Below are 17,726 nucleotides of genomic sequence, written 5' to 3'. Positions count from 1 at the left end.
AAAATTGGGAATTTTACATTCATGGTCTAGTAAAAAAAGTAATTACCTTCATTAATCATAAAGACTTGTTGGGCCCCAAGCCCACCTATGGTATGGTCTAGTGTGAAATTCCATCAAGGTGTAATGTGAAACTCCAAAAAGTTGGTGTAGTACCACCAACGATTGACTATAGTTGCTCTATCCTCCCTCGAGGAAGACTTAGGTTCAAATCTACCATTGGCACATCTCCTTCACATCTTGAGAATATAGGTAATGGTGTGTGCATCAAAATGCATGGAAGCAACCACCTTTCATTTTTAAGTCGATCGTGTGTTAGTGTAACAGTTAGAATGGAGTTCGAGAGTGCCGAGGTCGAATCTCTCCTGCGCGTGAGGGATGACACCATTTTTTTAGCCGATTGTGTGTTAGTGTAATGGTTAGAATGGAGTTCCAGCGAGATGACACGTGTGTGTAGACAATAACGTGTGTACTTTCTACTTTCAACCCAAGATAAAAAAAAATAATCTTTCATTATTATTTTTGATTGGAGTTCACATAAGAGAAAGAAGAAGAGCGCAAAATAGCAGAAAAAACCAACGAAGATTGTTGGGATCTGATGAATTTTAGGGTTTGCGTCTCCGATCTCTGTAGTAGGTACGCCCCCTGGTTTTCCCTTCTCCGGCATCGCCATTTCTTTGTTTCTATTCCGCAGAAGTCTGCAGCATTTTGCAGAGAATTTTACATCGCATATATCCTGTCCTTCTTGCTGTTGGGAAATTTATGGCGTGCGCTATATTGAAATCTTTATCAAAATACACTTTTCTGTGCCTTAATCTTGGCAGGAATAACCGTTCATATTATCAATTTGGTCATTAAGCATGGATTATAACCCCTGTAAGCGGTGATAGACATCAATCAGGAAAAGGAAAATATGAGTTTCAAATGCCAGGGCAAGCCTTGTAGAGAGGATTTTGCAATCTAGGTAACTGGATAGAGAGTGTGAAGATCTTGATAACATGTCGTTCTTGTTACACTTTTTGAAGTAAAGAGCTACTACCGACGATCACGAACTGGATTCGGTATTTAGGTTTTTGGATTTGCCATGGGAAGAAAGGACTGGCCTCACTTGGAGTTTCCAAAACAGCACCAGCAGTTGATTTCTTTTAAGCAATGCAGATTTGTTTATGTCTCGCCTTACATTCACAGATCACAGCAGGCAGGCACTCAGTTGTAAATGTTGCTCTGCCTCAAGTACACATACCATGGAGTGAAGATGGCATCTTCTGCAGTACGTTTTTGGCCCCCAGCTGTAATTGAGAGTCCAGGTTGACAAGCAGAGATATGGATCTTGTGAGCCTTGGAGGGAAATTTTTGCAGTCAGTCAGGTCAGGAAGGGCCCTCAGCATCACGCCTTTTGCATCTGACAAACCTGAGGTATTACAAAAGTGAAACTACACAGGTTAGGTTTTCAGGATGGGAATTCTTTGTTTTAGCTGGTTAACCAGTATCTTATCCTTGTAATTTTGTTGATTACTTCTCTGCAGGTGCCGACCCGTGTCGCCGTTGCCGCTGCCGTAGCGCGAACTATTGCAGCACTTCCACCTCATGAACGACTGAATTTTCCATCAACTTTGGGAGGATCTCTGTCTGTTTATGGTGGAAGACCTCATGGAGAGAAACCTGAGGAGCTTGATGACAATTTTTATGAGCAGGTCAAAATGCCTTCATTATTTCTTTATCCCCCTGCCTACTTATGATGCAAATTTGTCACTTTGACACCGCTGAAGTCACTTTCAAATTTTTATAGAGTTTACCAATTTCAGTCTTTTTGCACTTGTTGTGATGGATGTAAAATGCCTTGTTAGGAACCAAGTATCAGCCGCGCATGTTGAAAGGTTTTAGGACATTGGTTTGGATGAGGCATTTATTCATAAATTGGTAATGCTGAGTCATGTTCTTGCAGTACATTTTGAGAGCAACATATGGACCCCATTAAGCACCCCGGTGCCAAGGAGGGTGCACATGACACGTGATAAGGCTATAAATGATACCTTTTCAGCCCTATCCAAATTGATTTGGGCCAAGGTCAAAATCTCACATTGTGGTTCTCAGCATACATCCAAGGAGAGGTTGGAACTGAACAAGGCGATTGCTGACATAGATACACACTAGTTTTTAGCTCTTAGGCCAGTTGGATTATATTAAATTTTTCTATCCAAAGTGGTGCAATTGCCCATCCAACTACCATGTGTGTGTGTTCTCGTTAGTGCCAGCCTTCATCATGATTGAGTCTGCTCTCCATCTCTAGAGAAGTGATAGAATCTTGGTTTGATGGTTTATCTATGAAGATTTATCTATTACAGAGACATACCTTTATGCATGAACCTCCACCTACTATTAGGTGCTAGGATGTGAGGGGAAGATGTTCGTTAGTCCGTTGACATTGCCGTTTCTGTTTTTGTTCTGATCCCCTTTCTGTTCCTTGTTTCTTGTAACTATGGCATAAGGTGGTGTCATCTAATTTAGCTCAAGGGTTGAATTGTGGTAGATAGATAAGTCTGGTCAAACTAGTGAATTGCTAGGAAAATGGGCAATAGTGCCTCTTTAGTGCTGCCTTCCTCATCTCCCATATTAAGGAAGGCAAACAGACTAAGATAGCAACATAGGTTGGTGAATGTATCGATAATACACGAGATTTCTAATGGAGGCTCCATCGATGGTTTCAAGTGATCGAGCAAAAGAAAAATGGAAGGTTGTTGAGGTCGTTGAATTTGGCTCTGATACCATTGGATGGTCCAGGGTTGGATAGGTGAGTTTAGCTAGGGCGGTTGATAGAGAGCCATTGTAGTGATAGAGAGAAAGATACAATACTGAAGAGAGATACGTTTGCACGACTCAAATGTGATTGATTGATGTGATGGTAGGAAGCTTCACCAAGTACAAGGCTTTTATAGCCTTAGAGGCTCCTCTGAGTGACATCATAGCTTACATCGAATAGGTATATAATATCTAGATATTATTCTGCTCTAAGAGTGGGTTCACACACTCTTACTCACTTACATAAGTGAGTGTTCACACACAAAAGAACAGAAGCCTTTTTAGGGGCTGTTCACACAGACACATAGGGTACACACACTGAGACTCTGATATACCCAACACAATCAACCCATCTAGGTGTGCGTTTTCTTCTCCAATTATGTTCTCAAGCTGAAGACCTACTCCTAACGTGAGTTAGAGGCTTGGGAGCAGACGACCAAAGATATGTTCTTCGTCATGCAAGAATTTGAGTGGCATGGAGATTTATGGAAGATGTGGGAGTATAAGCTCGCTTAATGTCGAAGACAGATTCAAGTACGAGGTGTAGTTTATACATCCATAGAGCCCTTGGACAAAGGCACAAAGGCTCGAGGTTGAAATTCAGGAGGAGGGAGTTTCCAAGGATGTTTGAGAGAGCTTCCAAGACAGGAAGTGGCATGGGAGATGGTCTTCCAAAGTATGGAGTATACACTTGTGAAAGATCCCTAGGAAGTCTTGATGTCGGTAGCTGTCGAGTTACAGTTAGAACAAGTATTAGTCTTTGAAGACCAATAGCTGCCCAAGATGCATATACAAGAGCACGAGGATTTCTCCAAACCTTGTACGGAGGAGGATGAGGTTGTCACGTGCATCCCGCACTTGGATGCCACGTAGACATTTCTGTACAGAAGGTGCAGGACCTGGGATGGTGAACTGGTCCCATGTGAGCCCAGTCCAGGACGAGTCAGCCAGGGATCCATCTCAGATGTCCGAGGTTAGGTGTGCATTGTCCTGCACAGGAGTCTAAGGTCAGGTGTGCGCTGTCCTGCACATGAAACAGTGCCAGTCCGCACTGTGAGTCTCCCTCTAGAATGATGTCAGTGGTTCTGTGTATCTGGTATGGTACCGGATGCCAGATCACTGAGTAGATTATGTTTAGGACAAGGGGCCAGCCCATAGGGCTACCCCGGAGCTTAGTATGGGCATGGGAATGGTGTGAAACCATCCCCATGAGGGCCAGGAAGGCCCAGGCTGGACCCACCAGCGATGGAAGGGCTGTGGGACAGCCCTAGGGCAAAGATAAGGCTATTTTCAGGAGCATACAACCTTTAAATGGCTGTAGGGCATGTATGGGGCAGCCCATACAGGCTGCCCAGCCTTGGGATTGTGGACAAAAATGTTGTGTCCAGCCAATCAGAAGCAGGCGCATCACTTTCAGCATGTTAGGAAAAAAGGGCAGTATTTTTTGGGATTTAATTCAGCATTTATTGCTGAATTTTCACCAGTCGTGGGACATAGCCTGTTTTTCAGCTGGCCGACTCCTCCTGAGGAGGAGTATAAATAGTGGAGGCCATAATCCCATCATTCATCTCAGTTTTCACCAAGTGCTCAAGCCAATCAAGGGCGAGTCAAGCCAAGGAGATTGCCAAGCAAAGGGGTGGACATCTGAAGGTCAAGGGCAGGATTTTCCAGCCAAGAAAAGGTCAAGTTTTCTGTATTTGTTTTCAGATTTACATCATTCTAATAAAGCAAATACACCATCCGTGGTGGGGGCCTTACTGAGGGTAATTGGGACCCAATACTGTGTCCTCTCCATCTCCCCCTTCTCTCTCTATTTTCTGCACATCTCCTTTCAGTTTGTGCGTTAATTTCCGTCGCGAAAAGAGTGCTGATTTCTGAGTTTTGAAGTACCGATCCTTCTCCGAAGCTTACAGTGGTATCAGAGCCTACTTCAAGGACAAAGATTCAGCAAAGGAAACCAGAAAATTTTCTCGCTCGTGTGGTTGGTTTTTAGACGCCGGTGGACTACCCCTTTCGGAGTGACTACTGTCCCTCGAAGGACGGTTGGTTTTTAGCCTCCGGAAGCCTCCGGAAGTCTCCCACACAGATAGTGGATGGTCACATTGCGTTCCGGAAAGGAATTGCATTTTCCTGCTATGGCGAGCTTCGGCGACGAGAGAGAACCAGAACCATGGGACCAGAGCGCACCAGGCAGCCTAGCTAGGGCACCAGGCTTGAGTGTCACAGACATGTTCCAGCAGATGATGCGAGCAATCGCAGACCAGACAGCCAAGTTGGATGAGCAGAAGGCGCGGATCTTGGCTCTGGAGGAGCGTTCTCGCTCTCCAGCGTCGCGTTTTCCATCTCCTCCTCCCTCTCCTTCCGTATCCCAGATACCAGATCCTCGTCATAGGGACCCTCTCGCAGGGTCACAGCCGCAGCCAAGCTCCTTGCTTGAGTTGCAGATGCGTGCATTGGAGATTCGACAACGAGAAGACGACGCCATGCGACGCGTGGAATACGAGCGTTACCTCAGAGCTTTGGACGCCAGATTGACACCGGCGGCGCCCTCGAATCATTTTCCCGAGAAAATGAATTTTAGTAAGTATAATGGTAAACTTGATCCCACAACTCTTTATTCATGGTTACATCAATTTGAAGCTTACTTTGCCGCAGTTAGGAAAACAGATACTGACAAAGTGATCTTAGCTAGTTGGTACTTAGAAGGTGAGGCCATTCCTTGGTGGACTCAGTGGGCTCATGCCCACACCATAGCAGGTATGGCAGCTTATGGGTGGGACAAATTCGTCCGCGACCTTAAGCAGCGGTTTCTACTGCCCCACTACCTTGAGCGACTCGAAGACGAGTTCAGGGGAGCGCGTCAGAACGCGCAACCAGTCCTTCAGTTTGCCAATAAAATTTCGACCTTGTGTCTGCAATTAGGCTTATCTGATACGAACAAGAAAGGGGAGTTTTTGTATGGCCTGGACACGCAAATCCAATGGGAGGTGCGTATGTTTAGGCCAACCACCTTTAAGGACGCACTCTCGCTTGCGCAGAGTGCAGAAATGAAACACAATGGTGGCAAGCCCAAGACTTCCCAGCCGGCTTCTCCCAGGGCTAACACCTCGGGGGGCAAAAGCCAGAACCAGACGGGATCTTCCCAAGGACAGAGCCCGGGAGCCTCTGGCTCCAAGAACTCGAACAATGCGTCTAAGCTTACTCCAGACCAGAAAGCGGAGGCAGGCAAGACAGGTGGCAAGTTGAGTGCTGAGGAGCTTTCTCAGTACAAGAAGGAGGGTAGATGTTTCTTTTGTCCCACGAAAGGACATACTTCTCGGGATTGTCCGAAGAAGCCTCCAAAGGCTGCCGCCGCCTCCACAGCTTCCATGGTGAGCACAGCCCCCACACAGACCCCAGCGGCTACCCCTAGTTCTTCAACCCTCGGTGCTTCAGTTGGAGCAATTATTAGCCGGGAGCTCGAAGATAAGCAGAAGGGCGCCCATGACCAGGAGTATGAGCGCAACGAATTGCTCAAGTCCTTTGGCTACATAGGTGGCCAGAGAGTCGTCTTGTTTGACAGCGGCGGCAGCACGGAGGATGTGGTCACGGAACAGGCCGCCGCTAGGTGTGCCCGTTTCGAGCTGACTCTGGTGGACAAACAGGTGGAGGGTTTTAGCACAGGTATGACAACGAGCGTCAAGTATGAAGCTCTAGGTGCTAAGTTAGTGATTCAGGGCATAGAGTTTGTGCGTGACTTTATGGTTGCCCCTCTTGTAGGAGCAGACATAATTTTGGGTATCCAGTGGTTTCACAAGTTTCTTCCTGATGTCAAGTGGGACAAGCACACGTTCCAGATCGATCGGAATGTGTTAAACACCCCGATGACCATTAAGTGTGAGCCAGGTATTCCAAACTTTCCGCTCATAAGCCACTTGCAGGCTAAGCGAGCAGTCAGGAAAGGCGCACAGAGTGCGATGATTTACATCCAGACAGCCCAAACGGTGGCCAGTGCTTCCGAGAAGTACTTGGTTCTCCATGAAAAGTTCCAGAAGATTTTTCTTCGGGACAATCTTCCTCCCCAGCTCCCCCCGTCCAGACCGGAGGATCACAAGATTGACCTCCTCCCAGGCTCGGAACCCCCGAGCAAGTTTCCGTATCGCCTTTCTAAGGCAATGGAATCGGAGTTGGACCGCCAACTCCAAGAATTGTTGCAAGCTGGCTTCATCCGCCCCAGCGTGTCGCCATTTGCAGCACCGATCTTGCTTGTCAAGAAGAAAGATGGGTCTTCTCGGTTTCAAGAGCAGATTCCCAATGCCTTGAATTGACTATATTCTCGAGAGGCTGAATGGAGCTAAGGTGTTCTCCAAACTGGATTTAAAGAGTGGGTACCACCAGGTACGGATTGTAGAGGGGGACATCCCCATAACAGCCTTCCATACAGAACGGGCCCACTATGAATTTGTGGTCATGCCATTTGGTTTGACGAACGCCCCAGCTACATTTAACCGCATGATGATGTGTGTTTTCCGGAAGTTGATTGGAGAGTGTGTGTTCATATTTTTGGACGACATACTCATATTTTCAGCTACAGTTGAGCAGCATGACATTGATGTGGAGAAAGTCCTTAAGTTGCTGGAAAGCAACGAGCTGTACGTCAATGAAAAGAAGTCAGAATTTTATCTGTTCCAGGTACATTACTTGGGATATATAATTAGTGCTGAAGGCATTCGACTGGATCCGGCTAAAGTGGTCGAGATTGTTAACTGGAAAGTACCACAGACAGCTTATGACATTAGATCATTTGTGGGTATGTGCCAGGCATATTCCACCCACATTGACAAGTTTTCTGACCTCTCGGCAGACCTCACCGATCTGCTAAAGGGAGTGAAAACAAGAAGGCAAAAGATTCGAATGACTCCACGAGCGTTGGAGGCATTCCAGAACCTCAAGGTGGCTTTGTCAGAAGCGCCTTGTTTAGCCCTTGCCTCGTGGGACGAACTATTTCAAGTGATCACCGATGCGAGTAACATCGCAATTGGAGGTGTACTGCAACAGAATGGTCATCCAGTAGCTTACATGTCTCGTAAGTTACTGCCCGCCGAAAAGAATTACTCAGTCTATGATCGTGAACTCCTAGCAGTTATACAGGCCTTGAAACATTGGAAACATTTCCTGTATGGCCGTGACTTCGAGGTTCGCACTGACCATCAGGCATTGCGTTGGATTCAGACGATGCCAAGTGCACAGTGGAGTGATCAACAACACTGCTGGAGTCGGATATTCCAGCAGTTCGGTGGTATGATTGAGTACCTTCCAGGAAAGGCCAATCCAGTGGCCGATGCTTTGAGCAGGAAGGGACAAGTATCTGCGATTCAGACCACTAGACTTGACCTTGTTGGTACAGGACTAGAAGACATGAAGCACACGTACGCAGATTCCGAGGAATTCGGTACTCAGTGGGAATAGGCATTGGATGCCACAGGACCATGCCATTTTCTGATACGCGATGGTTGGCTTTTCTACAAAGGCCAACTATGTGTCATGAAGTCATTCCGGGCAGGTCTTCTCCATGATGCCCATGACGCCATTACAGGTGGTCATAGGGGCATGAATTCGACTCTGGAGAAACTAGAACGGCAATACTATTGGCCAAAGATGAGGCGTGATGTGTTTACATATGTACAACATTGTGACATTTGTCAAAAGGTGAAAGCTCCTCGTGGAAAGAAGATAGGGTTGTTACAGCCTTTGCCAATTCCCGAGGGTCCTTTCCAGGACATTTCGATGGACTTTGTCACAAATCTGCCTCCCAGTCCGAGTAAGCGTAATACGCAGTGCTTAACTATTGTTGATAGGTTTAGCAAATTTGTTATGCTTATTCCGTGCAGGGCCAATGTGACCGCCGAAGATGTTGCCTAGTTATTCATTCGGCATTGGTACCCGATTGGTGGGATTCCTAGGACCATAGTGTCAGACTGAGATGCCAAGTTTACCAGTCATTTTTGGAGGGCATTGTTTGATAATTTTGGTACTAAGTTGAATTTTTCCAGTGCATTCCACTCACAGACAGATGGCCAGACAGAGATATACAACCAGTTGGCCTTTGATGTGCTGAAGTGTTATGTCCACGATCAGCAAGGTAAGTGGGAATCGTTTTTGCCTTTAGTTCAAGCTGTTTTGAATGACTCTCTTTCTTCAGCTATTGGCAGGACTCCATATGAGGCAGCGTTTGGAAGACCTTTCCAATCGTTGTTAACCAGGACTTCGTCTTCAGTACCGGAGGCGAACAGAGTGACGACGGAGTCTTACCAGGAGATCCTAGAGTCAATAAAAGACAGATTGGCCAAAGTGCAAGAGGCCTACACTCGACAGGCCAATAAAGACCGAAGGGATATGAAGTTTTCGGAAGGGGATTGGGTGTATCTTTGGATTATGAAGCAAAGATTGAAGCAGGTGGGCAAGCGATGCCCAAAGTTGTCTTTCAGGAGCTTCGGAGCATTTCCCATCCAGAAAAAGATTAATGAGGTGTCTATGCAATTAAAGCTACCTCCGAGTTGGACTATGCACGATGTATTTCATGTCGGTTGGTTAAAGCCATATGCAGGTCCACCTCCTTCAGAGGTCAAAGACGAAGCGAAACCAGACATTATTGATGAAGCAGAAGTAATGGTTCCAGAACAGATCCTTCTGCACCGTTTCAAGCATGGCTCAGGCCGAAGACTACGATAGTTCCTCACGAAGTCTCAGGACCGAGAAACTCATGAAGCGGTATGGCTTGACAAAGAATTTTTCGAAGACTATCCGGCATTATTGACGGATTATTTGGAGGCTATGCAGCTTCCGTCAAGTTAAGCAGAAGGGGATGTCACGTGCATCCCGCACTTGGATGCCACGTAGACATTTCTGTACAGAAGGTGCAAGACCTGGGATGGTGAACTGGTCCCATGTGAGCCCAGTTCGGGACGAGTCAGCCAGGGATCCATCTCAGATGTCCGAGGTCAGGTGTGCATTGTCCTGCACAGGAGTCTAAGGTCAGGTGTGCACTGTCCTGCACATGAAACAGTGCCAGCCCGCGCTGTGAGTCTCCCTCTAGAATGATGTCAGTGGTTCTGTGTATCTGGTATGGTACCGGATGCCAGATCACTGAGTAGATTATGTTTAGGACAAGGGGCCAGCCCATAGGGCTACCCCGGAGCTTAGTATGGGCATGGGAATGGTGTGAAACCATCCCCATGAGGGCCAGGAAGGCCCAGGCTGGACCCACCAGCCATGGAAGGGCTGTGGGACAGCCCTAGGGCAAAGATAAGGCTATTTTCAGGAGCATACAGCCTTTAAATGGCTGTAGGGCATGTAGGGGGCAGCCCATACAGGCTGCCCAGCCTTGGGATTGTGGACAAAAATGTTGTGTCCAGCCAATCAGAAGCAAGCGCATCACTTTCAGCCTGTTAGGAAAAAAGGGCAGTATTTTTTGGGATTTAATTCAGCATTTATTGCTGAATTTTCACCAGTCGTGGGACATAGCCTGTTTTTCAGCTGGCCGACTCCTCCTGAGGAGGAGTATAAATAGTGGAGGCCATAATCCCATCATTCATCTCAGTTTTCACCAAGTGCTCAAGCCAATCAAGGGCGAGTCAAGCCAAGGAGATTGCCAAGCAAAGGGGTGGACTTCTGAAGGTCAAGGGCAGGATTTTCCAGCCAAGAAAAGGTCAAGTTTTCTGTATTTGTTTTCAGATTTACATCATTCTAATAAAGCAAATACACCATCCGTGGTGGGGGCCCTACTGAGGGTAATTGGGACCCAATACTGTGTCCTCTCCATCTCCCCCTTCTCTCTCTATTTTCTGCACATCTCCTTTCAGTTTGTGCGTTAATTTCCGTCGCGAAAAGAGTGCTGATTTCTGAGTTTTGAAGTACCGATCCTTCTCCGAAGCTTCCGCATATTATAGAGGTCAACATGCGGTAGTTTCTATGTTTGTCCCGAAGATCTTCAGGAGAGTCTCCTTGAGTCTAGTGAGGAGGAGGATGAGACTATCAGTGATGTGCTTTTGAGGTAGTAGCTCTAGTAGTGTTTCTATTGCTGATTGAGTTTGTGTTCGGAGCAGAGCCAAAGTCTACCATTGGACAAGACCCGAGGAGCAAAGGAGCATGGAGCAAAAATGCATCATGAGCAAAGGTGCATCATGAGCTTCAGTGCTCCAAGTTTAGCAGGGGGGATGCCATATGCATCATTTTGTCCAGTGCTCAAGGTTAGCTGGAGATGTTGTGTGCATCACATCCGAGAGTGCCATATGGACCTGAATCTTATTTGCAGCCACCTCTTAGGCAAGATTAGGGGCAGAAAATGGTCTGATTTGGGCAGTTTCAACAGCCTACCAATAGGTGCCCAAAGGTGCCTAGGATATTGTCCAATAGTTGGGACACAAGTTGGGCTTAATATGAACATGTTTTATGGTAGTTTTGATGACCTGAAAATGGATGACCGACTTGAATATACGACTTGCCATCACATCCCTGTATAAAGGAGGTCAAAGGTCATTGTAGGGCATCTACCCATCTTGATGTAAGCAGCTTGCTTTTGATTGTCTTTTGCAGCCGGTGGTCCACATCCCATGCAAGTTGACATGATATACGAGCACAATCATACCGGTATTGGTATTCTTCAATCATGGTTGGCTACCTCCGTTGCTATGAAAGCATCCCCATAGTAACCTAGTATAGACAACACAACCACTAAAGCATTATTCCAATAATTTTTACGCTATGACTCTGTGTGTTTGTTACCCTTTGCACATTACAGGGGATAATTCACATGGTTAGGCATATAGGTTGTTGGCTTTGCGCCAGTCTGTGCAAGCAGCAAGGACCTTTGTGGTTTGGATGGCTAACAGTAAGTATCTCCTTTGTGTTGTCTATGCTCATTATCTAATATAGACAATACAACCACTACAGCATTATTCCAAGATTTTTTATGCCATGACTCTGTGTTTTGCACATTCCAGGGGATAATTCGCATGGTTAGGCATATAGGTTTTTGGCTTTGCAGGAGTCAGTGCAAGCAGGAGGCACCTTTGTGGTTTGGATGGCTAATAGTAACTATCTCCTTTGTGTTGTAGTGGCTGTGCGTCTAAATAACAGGTAAAAATAGTGGAGCAAGGTGCATAACTTTGCAGAAGAGTTGGTTTCTTTTGGTGTGCCTACAATTTGGTGGTGAAGAAAATGGAAAAGTGGCCCCATGTGTTGGTCTTCAGGTATTCCTCCTCTCCCGAGGAGAGAGACTTGTCTATCTCCATGAAGGCATGTGAGCCAGAACACTGGTACTACTCGCATGTTAAAGCATTTGGTCAAGAAGATGACCTGCTCCATGGCAATAGAGACTGCAAGCTACTCATTCTACCCACTGCTGTGTTAAGCATTGAAGAGGAAAAGAGAATGCAGGCTTACTGAAGACCCACACAGATCTTGAGGGCAGGCTGGGCCAAGTGCTGAATAGAAAACCATTGCGAGAAGAAATGGGCTATTGGGTTATAAATCACGATTGGGGTTGCACCAGTGCGAGGGAGCATTATGAGGCATGCTGTATTGTAATGAAGGCTTAGGCATTTCCCTCGTTTCCTCTATGCAGATGGCCTTCATTTAGTATCAGAGCTCAAGGAGAGGTATTTTCGTTATTTGCTTCTGTGGTTGGTATCTTTTTGTATCATGACAGCCTTTCAAGTTTTGATGGATCATGAGTGTTTCAAATTCGAATTTGACCAGAGCAGTTTTCACTTCCTTAGCTTGCTCACTAGCTGTCTTATTTACTCACATGGCTGCGCTTATATGCTGGGTCTCTACTTGGAACGCCATAACATGTTGGAATGCTAAGTTTTATAAGTTTATGGTGCTAGACTCCATTGGCTGTCTGGTAGCCTATCCACTCACTAGACTAGCACTATGCACTTGCTATTTTAACCTATTTCAATTATCTTCATTATTGCGTTTGCAGGATTTTGATCCAGTAAGACACATGCTGGAAAATTTGCCTGCTGAGGATGTGGACCAAAAGTACTTTGAAAGCAAGGTAACATGTCATTGTGTTCATGATGTCACCTTTTAAACTTTGACTTTGCCCCATTGATCTTGACAATTTAACTTACTGTAGATTTTTTTCTCAGGCAAGAAAACTTAATGTGCCTAGCTGATTTATCTGTTCTACTTAATGTGTTCAAATCAGGTCACACAAAGATTGCTGCAACTTGATTTCAACACAGAAAAGCTTTCTCGGAAAGTCATGGAACATCATGAGGAGATGGGTGCGTTACCTTACCCAATATATATTGTTTTTCTTCTTCCACCTTCTTTCCTCCGTCTATGTGCCCAAAATCTTACTATTCTTTTGTGGGGTTCCTCAGTCCATCTTCTCTGATTCCTCTACCTAGTTCTGAGCCACAATCCCTGCCTATTACCTTGCATTCAAGCGCTCAAGCTTTAGACACTTTGCTCTTTTATTTGTTGTTGTCTGCTGTTAGTGACCGATTCCTATGCGAAGGCTTAAATAAGAGGAAATCTGTCACGATCTTTGTTTTCTCATTTGGTGATTTAGGAAAAAGAGCAAGGATATCTGTCCATGTTTGATACTTTCTAGGGGCTGCATTTGGTTTTTTCTGGTTGCCTTGCTCCGGGAAGGAGATCCTAGTATGCATTCAGAAAACTCTTTTAGACCTACCTCAGATCAGAAGCTGACAACAACCGGAGAGAGGCTGGCTGCCATGAAGCATGCTACCACTCATCTGGGAGTATCCTGGGCTGCTAATAAGAAGAGGATACTACATCTCCTGGCCTATGCGCATCAAACATTTCTTTAAAACTTAATGAATCTTGTAGCAACAAAATTTTTATTTTTATTTTTCGTCATTGAGTAGATTCTTTTGTAGTAGCAACTTGAGTGCCCACCCTAAGATGGCTTGGTCTCTTGCCCGAAGGCTGTACAATTATGGCCCCAAATGGCGCGGATGCCATTGGGGAGCATGCAGGGATTTGAACTCGGACCTTGTTGGATATCCAAGCACTGGCTAGCTCATGCTTGTACGGCCCCCATTATGAGAAGTAGCCATGGTTGAGTAGCCCGAGCACCGGGCATCCTTGTATCCACATGGGATGGTGGGCCAGGTGGTTTGGATTAGATTTGGCACACTGGCAAATAATGCTACACTGGACCGTTATCCCATAACGGTGCACACATGGAGTAGGTAGACCTTACTCTTTGACACCCAATCCTAATATTGCGGTGCCCGAACAGGGCTTCTGAGGAGCCCGGATGGCCATGGGAGGTGGGGTAGCTGTGAAGCAGTTTCTAATACATCTCTATGGGCCGAGTCTACACCGTTGATGGTGGCACCGACTATGACCGCGGTCCTACATGGTCCCTTTTGTTCTCACTTAATAAGAACTCCAAGAAATGTCCATGTGTGAAAGCCTTTCATACTTTCACATTCAACCCTAGTGCGTGGAGCATTCATACTGACAGATGGGAGCACACAAAGAGCTCTTTCTAAACATTTCATTTACACAGGTCTTTCATCTTACAAAGCATTGTTTTCTCGCCCTCACTCAAGAACAAGCCTGTACCTTGCACTTGCGTGCCTTTTTTGTTCTTATTTGAGAACAAGCATGTACGAATGTAAGAGGCCATGTGACAGCCTTGTTACAACTTACACCCTTCAAGTCTTTGTGAAGTGTACAATGTTTGTCACCCCTTGAGAAAATATGGGCTGACTGGGTGGCTATATGAATGCTATTGCTAAATGTTTTGGTCCTCGAGGTCCTTTTCATGTCTTTTGTTTTTGTTTTGCTTCCAGTTTTTCTGGTTGGTGGTACTTTGGAGAGAGTGATCTTAACTCTTCGTTGTTAACCTCACTACTCTGCTGACTGTTGTTATTTGGCACTAGGATATCACATTTTGCCAATGTCTGCCCGCATGGAAGGGTCTTATCTATAAATTTTCTTTTGGTGGTCTTGACATTGGGGTTTGCTTTTGTGAGAAACCATTTTGTGCATTGTTGCTGGCACAGACGTTTGAATTGATTAGAAGGAAAATTCGTTTCATGGACTAAGCCGTTCTTGCCTAGTATTTGTCAATTGGTCAGTTCCTTTGTAGTTTGTGCTGATGTGGTTGATGCTAGCTGAAGCCTCCTTGTAGAATCCTGTTTTGATAAACTTTTTTTTGTTCCCCACAGTCAAGGGTATGCAACTAGTTATGGAACTGGAAAAGGATTTGAAAGTAACAAATATTATTTGTAAGGTACAAGACCCTCTATATATTTGAGTGTGACTTCAATTTCCAACACAGCACTTATTTGCTTCAAATTTATTTTTGCACGTGTAATGCCTAGAAGGCTTATCTTTGACTGCTGAAATGTAAAGGAGTGTGATAGTGTTGAGTACTGAAGAATGTGATAACGTTGAATACTGAAGAGCATGAAAACTTTTTACTTCATTAATAGACCAACTTCTTGGCTTAACCAAGTAGAGAGAGAGAGAGAGAGAGAATCTAAATGATTAAGATCGCTTTACATGATGTAGGGAGCTGTGACAAAAAGAGCAAAGCTTATTCCTTAAGGTCAGCTATTGTATGGCTTCATGTGCACCAGCGAATACACAGTCTTTCAAAGATGTTTTAGTTGAGGGACTTTGGCCTCTAGGATCACGTTGCAAACTGCTATGGCTAGTGCCATGTAATGAGACGTTGGGCAAAATACTATTTCTCTGGAGTTTTTGTGCCCATCACCTAATCTCCTCTCAAGATATCCCCCACTAATTTTCCTCACTTAGTTCAAAATTTTCCCGGACTTCCTTCTGTATCCTCAAAAACATCACCTACTCCAAGTTTCTTTCTTTATTTCTCTCAAAGTTTTCCCTCATTTCTAATGTTTTTCAATTTTATTTTTCATTCATGCTAAATAACATCAAAGACATGCTGTTTCCCAGCCGTTTATGTTTTATGGTTTGAGATTGTTTTCTGTCCCTGTTTCGTCCCAGTCCCCATCCTTTGTGACTACTAGATTGTTTCGGAAATGCCATTTTTTGTACTTACCTAGATTATCTTACATTATCAATGTGACGCATTTTTGGAAGTGGGAACTACTTTGGCCACAATTATGGAACTAAACATTGATATGCTACTTTTTATCACCCTAGAGTTTACACATCTAAAGAGCTACAAACTCAACACTCTGTAACGTGATTACAGTTAGAGCATAAGAAAACAAGCAATTTTTTTCAATCCAATGCCTCTCAATGAGCAAGATCTTGAATGAACCACAGTGAAGGTTGTGTTGAGGCCATGTGTTAGGAGATGCAGCATGACTACACTGCAATTAATGATGTAGCATTACAATACAAACATTCAGCTTCCACATTTCATTTTGGACAACAACTAGGCTACTACTAGTAGGAGCCCAATATTCTCAAAAGCCTTGGACAGTTGGCACACCAAATGTGGAAAAAGTGTAAGGCTGCTAATCATTTTAAAGTATGAGTCTGTGCGACTTGAGTGCTTCCAATTGTAGCTACGGAACATGTGGAAATACTTTTTCTCAAGAGTCACTCTTTAAGTTACCTCTCTAGTCCCTTGTCAGCGTAGTATTCCCCACTCTACAAATTTCCTCACTTCTCCCTCATTGCTTCTGTATTTTCTTCAAGTGTTTACCTTATTTTTATTTCACACTATGTAATGTGCTCTCTACAAAAATTCTAATGACCTACTATTTTTTTTCTTTTTAGTGTTGGGCAGTGTCTGTTGCATAGACATGGATAATTTAGTTTTGCTCTTGCATGATATGATGGTTGTTGTCTCCATATCTCGAGTGATGGTACCACAGGCTTGATCACCATCATCCATGGTAGAGCAACGGCAAAGGGGTAGATCAAGGGGACAGTTCCACATGCAGTGCTGCTGCTCCTCAACCAGCACACCACAATGTGTGTACGTTGATGGTCAGCCAATGACTGCCAATTTTGGCACATTTCCAATCCATTGCATGTCAGTATTCCTTGGCCATTCTCTTGAAGCACTTGTCTTCAATATGCCCTACCTTTCGGCAATAGGTACACTTCACTGCCTTGCCTGTGAATTTGCTTCTTGTTTTGAGAAGAAGCTTTTCTCCATGTCGAGGACCATTGTGTTTTTGTCCTGTGACCTCCTGGCTTCATCAAGAAAGACTGCTATCATCTTGTCATAAGTCATCTCTCTAGACACTCTAATTGTAGAAAGCGCTTCCTTGAATTTGTCTATGTCCTCGAGACTATAGAAGAGGACAGCCTTCTTGTCATCTTCATCAATGTTGGCAGTGACGGCACCAAGTTGTAACAAAGAACTAATAGTGCTAAGTGTTCTTGAAGTGAGTCATGCTCCTTCATTTTTGATGTATAGTAATTTTGTTTTAAGAACACTTTGGAGCTATTAGTTTTGTTGCCAAATAGATTTTCCAACTTGTTCCATACCTCCCTTGCAGCTTTGTCAAAGGCAATGTGATGTACCAAATTATTTGCAAGACCCAAGCCAATATGGGCAAGCGCTTTGTCATTGTGGTCCACCCATGCTTTGGCTGCTCCTTTGAGCTTCTCATCTGTTTCTTTGACTATGTTCCACAAACCATCTCTCATGAGGATAAGCCTCACTTTGGTTTGTCATGTTGGAAAATTTGCTCGAGAGAATTTCTCAACGGTGATCACTGATCTAGGAAAATCCATGATAGTGAACTTGTGATGAACCTTCTAATGCAGGTTTAAGAACTGCAGTGGAGAGAACTTGGTTAACCACAGTAGAGGTGAGAAGGGCACGGAAGGGAGAGGCATGTTGGATCAATGAACAGAGGGGAAGCAAGCAAGACATGGAGCTGCGAGAAGGCAAAGTGTTTCAGAAGTGACTATAGCATAACCCCTTGCAAGGTCCTTGACCAAACACTTCT

General features: G+C 44.8%; 1 protein-coding gene across 4 annotated transcripts in view; it reads left to right on the top strand.

Moving 5' to 3' along the window:
• The first annotated feature begins 200 nt into the window (after positions 1 to 200).
• Positions 201 to 17,726, top strand: part of LOC147621389 (coiled-coil protein) — a 181,092-nt gene continuing 163,566 nt past the window's right edge. For 3 of the 4 annotated variants that reach the window (XR_015269822.1, XR_015269821.1, XM_086824148.1), the window contains exons 1-6: positions 327 to 633; positions 822 to 1,413; positions 1,524 to 1,691; positions 12,764 to 12,838; positions 12,992 to 13,070; positions 14,994 to 15,058. Coding sequence is in view for 2 of the 4 variants with exons in the window: in XM_086824148.1 (XP_086680274.1) it covers positions 1,321 to 1,413; positions 1,524 to 1,691; positions 12,764 to 12,838; positions 12,992 to 13,070; positions 14,994 to 15,058 (480 nt within the window). In the remaining 2 variants the exon portion in view is untranslated. Of the gene's footprint in view, positions 634 to 821; positions 1,414 to 1,523; positions 1,692 to 12,763; positions 12,839 to 12,991; positions 13,071 to 14,993; positions 15,059 to 17,726 lie in introns of all 4 variants that reach the window. The other variant, XM_086824147.1, reaches the window with a different exon arrangement.

The sequence above is a fragment of the Cibotium barometz genome, chromosome 30 (genome assembly GCF_041138505.1).
Source record: "Cibotium barometz isolate CiBa-2024 chromosome 30, ASM4113850v1, whole genome shotgun sequence".
Lineage (NCBI taxonomy): Eukaryota > Viridiplantae > Streptophyta > Polypodiopsida > Cyatheales > Cibotiaceae > Cibotium > Cibotium barometz.
Note: the sequence above shows the minus strand (reverse complement) of the source record. Positions and strands in the feature narration are given on the sequence as shown.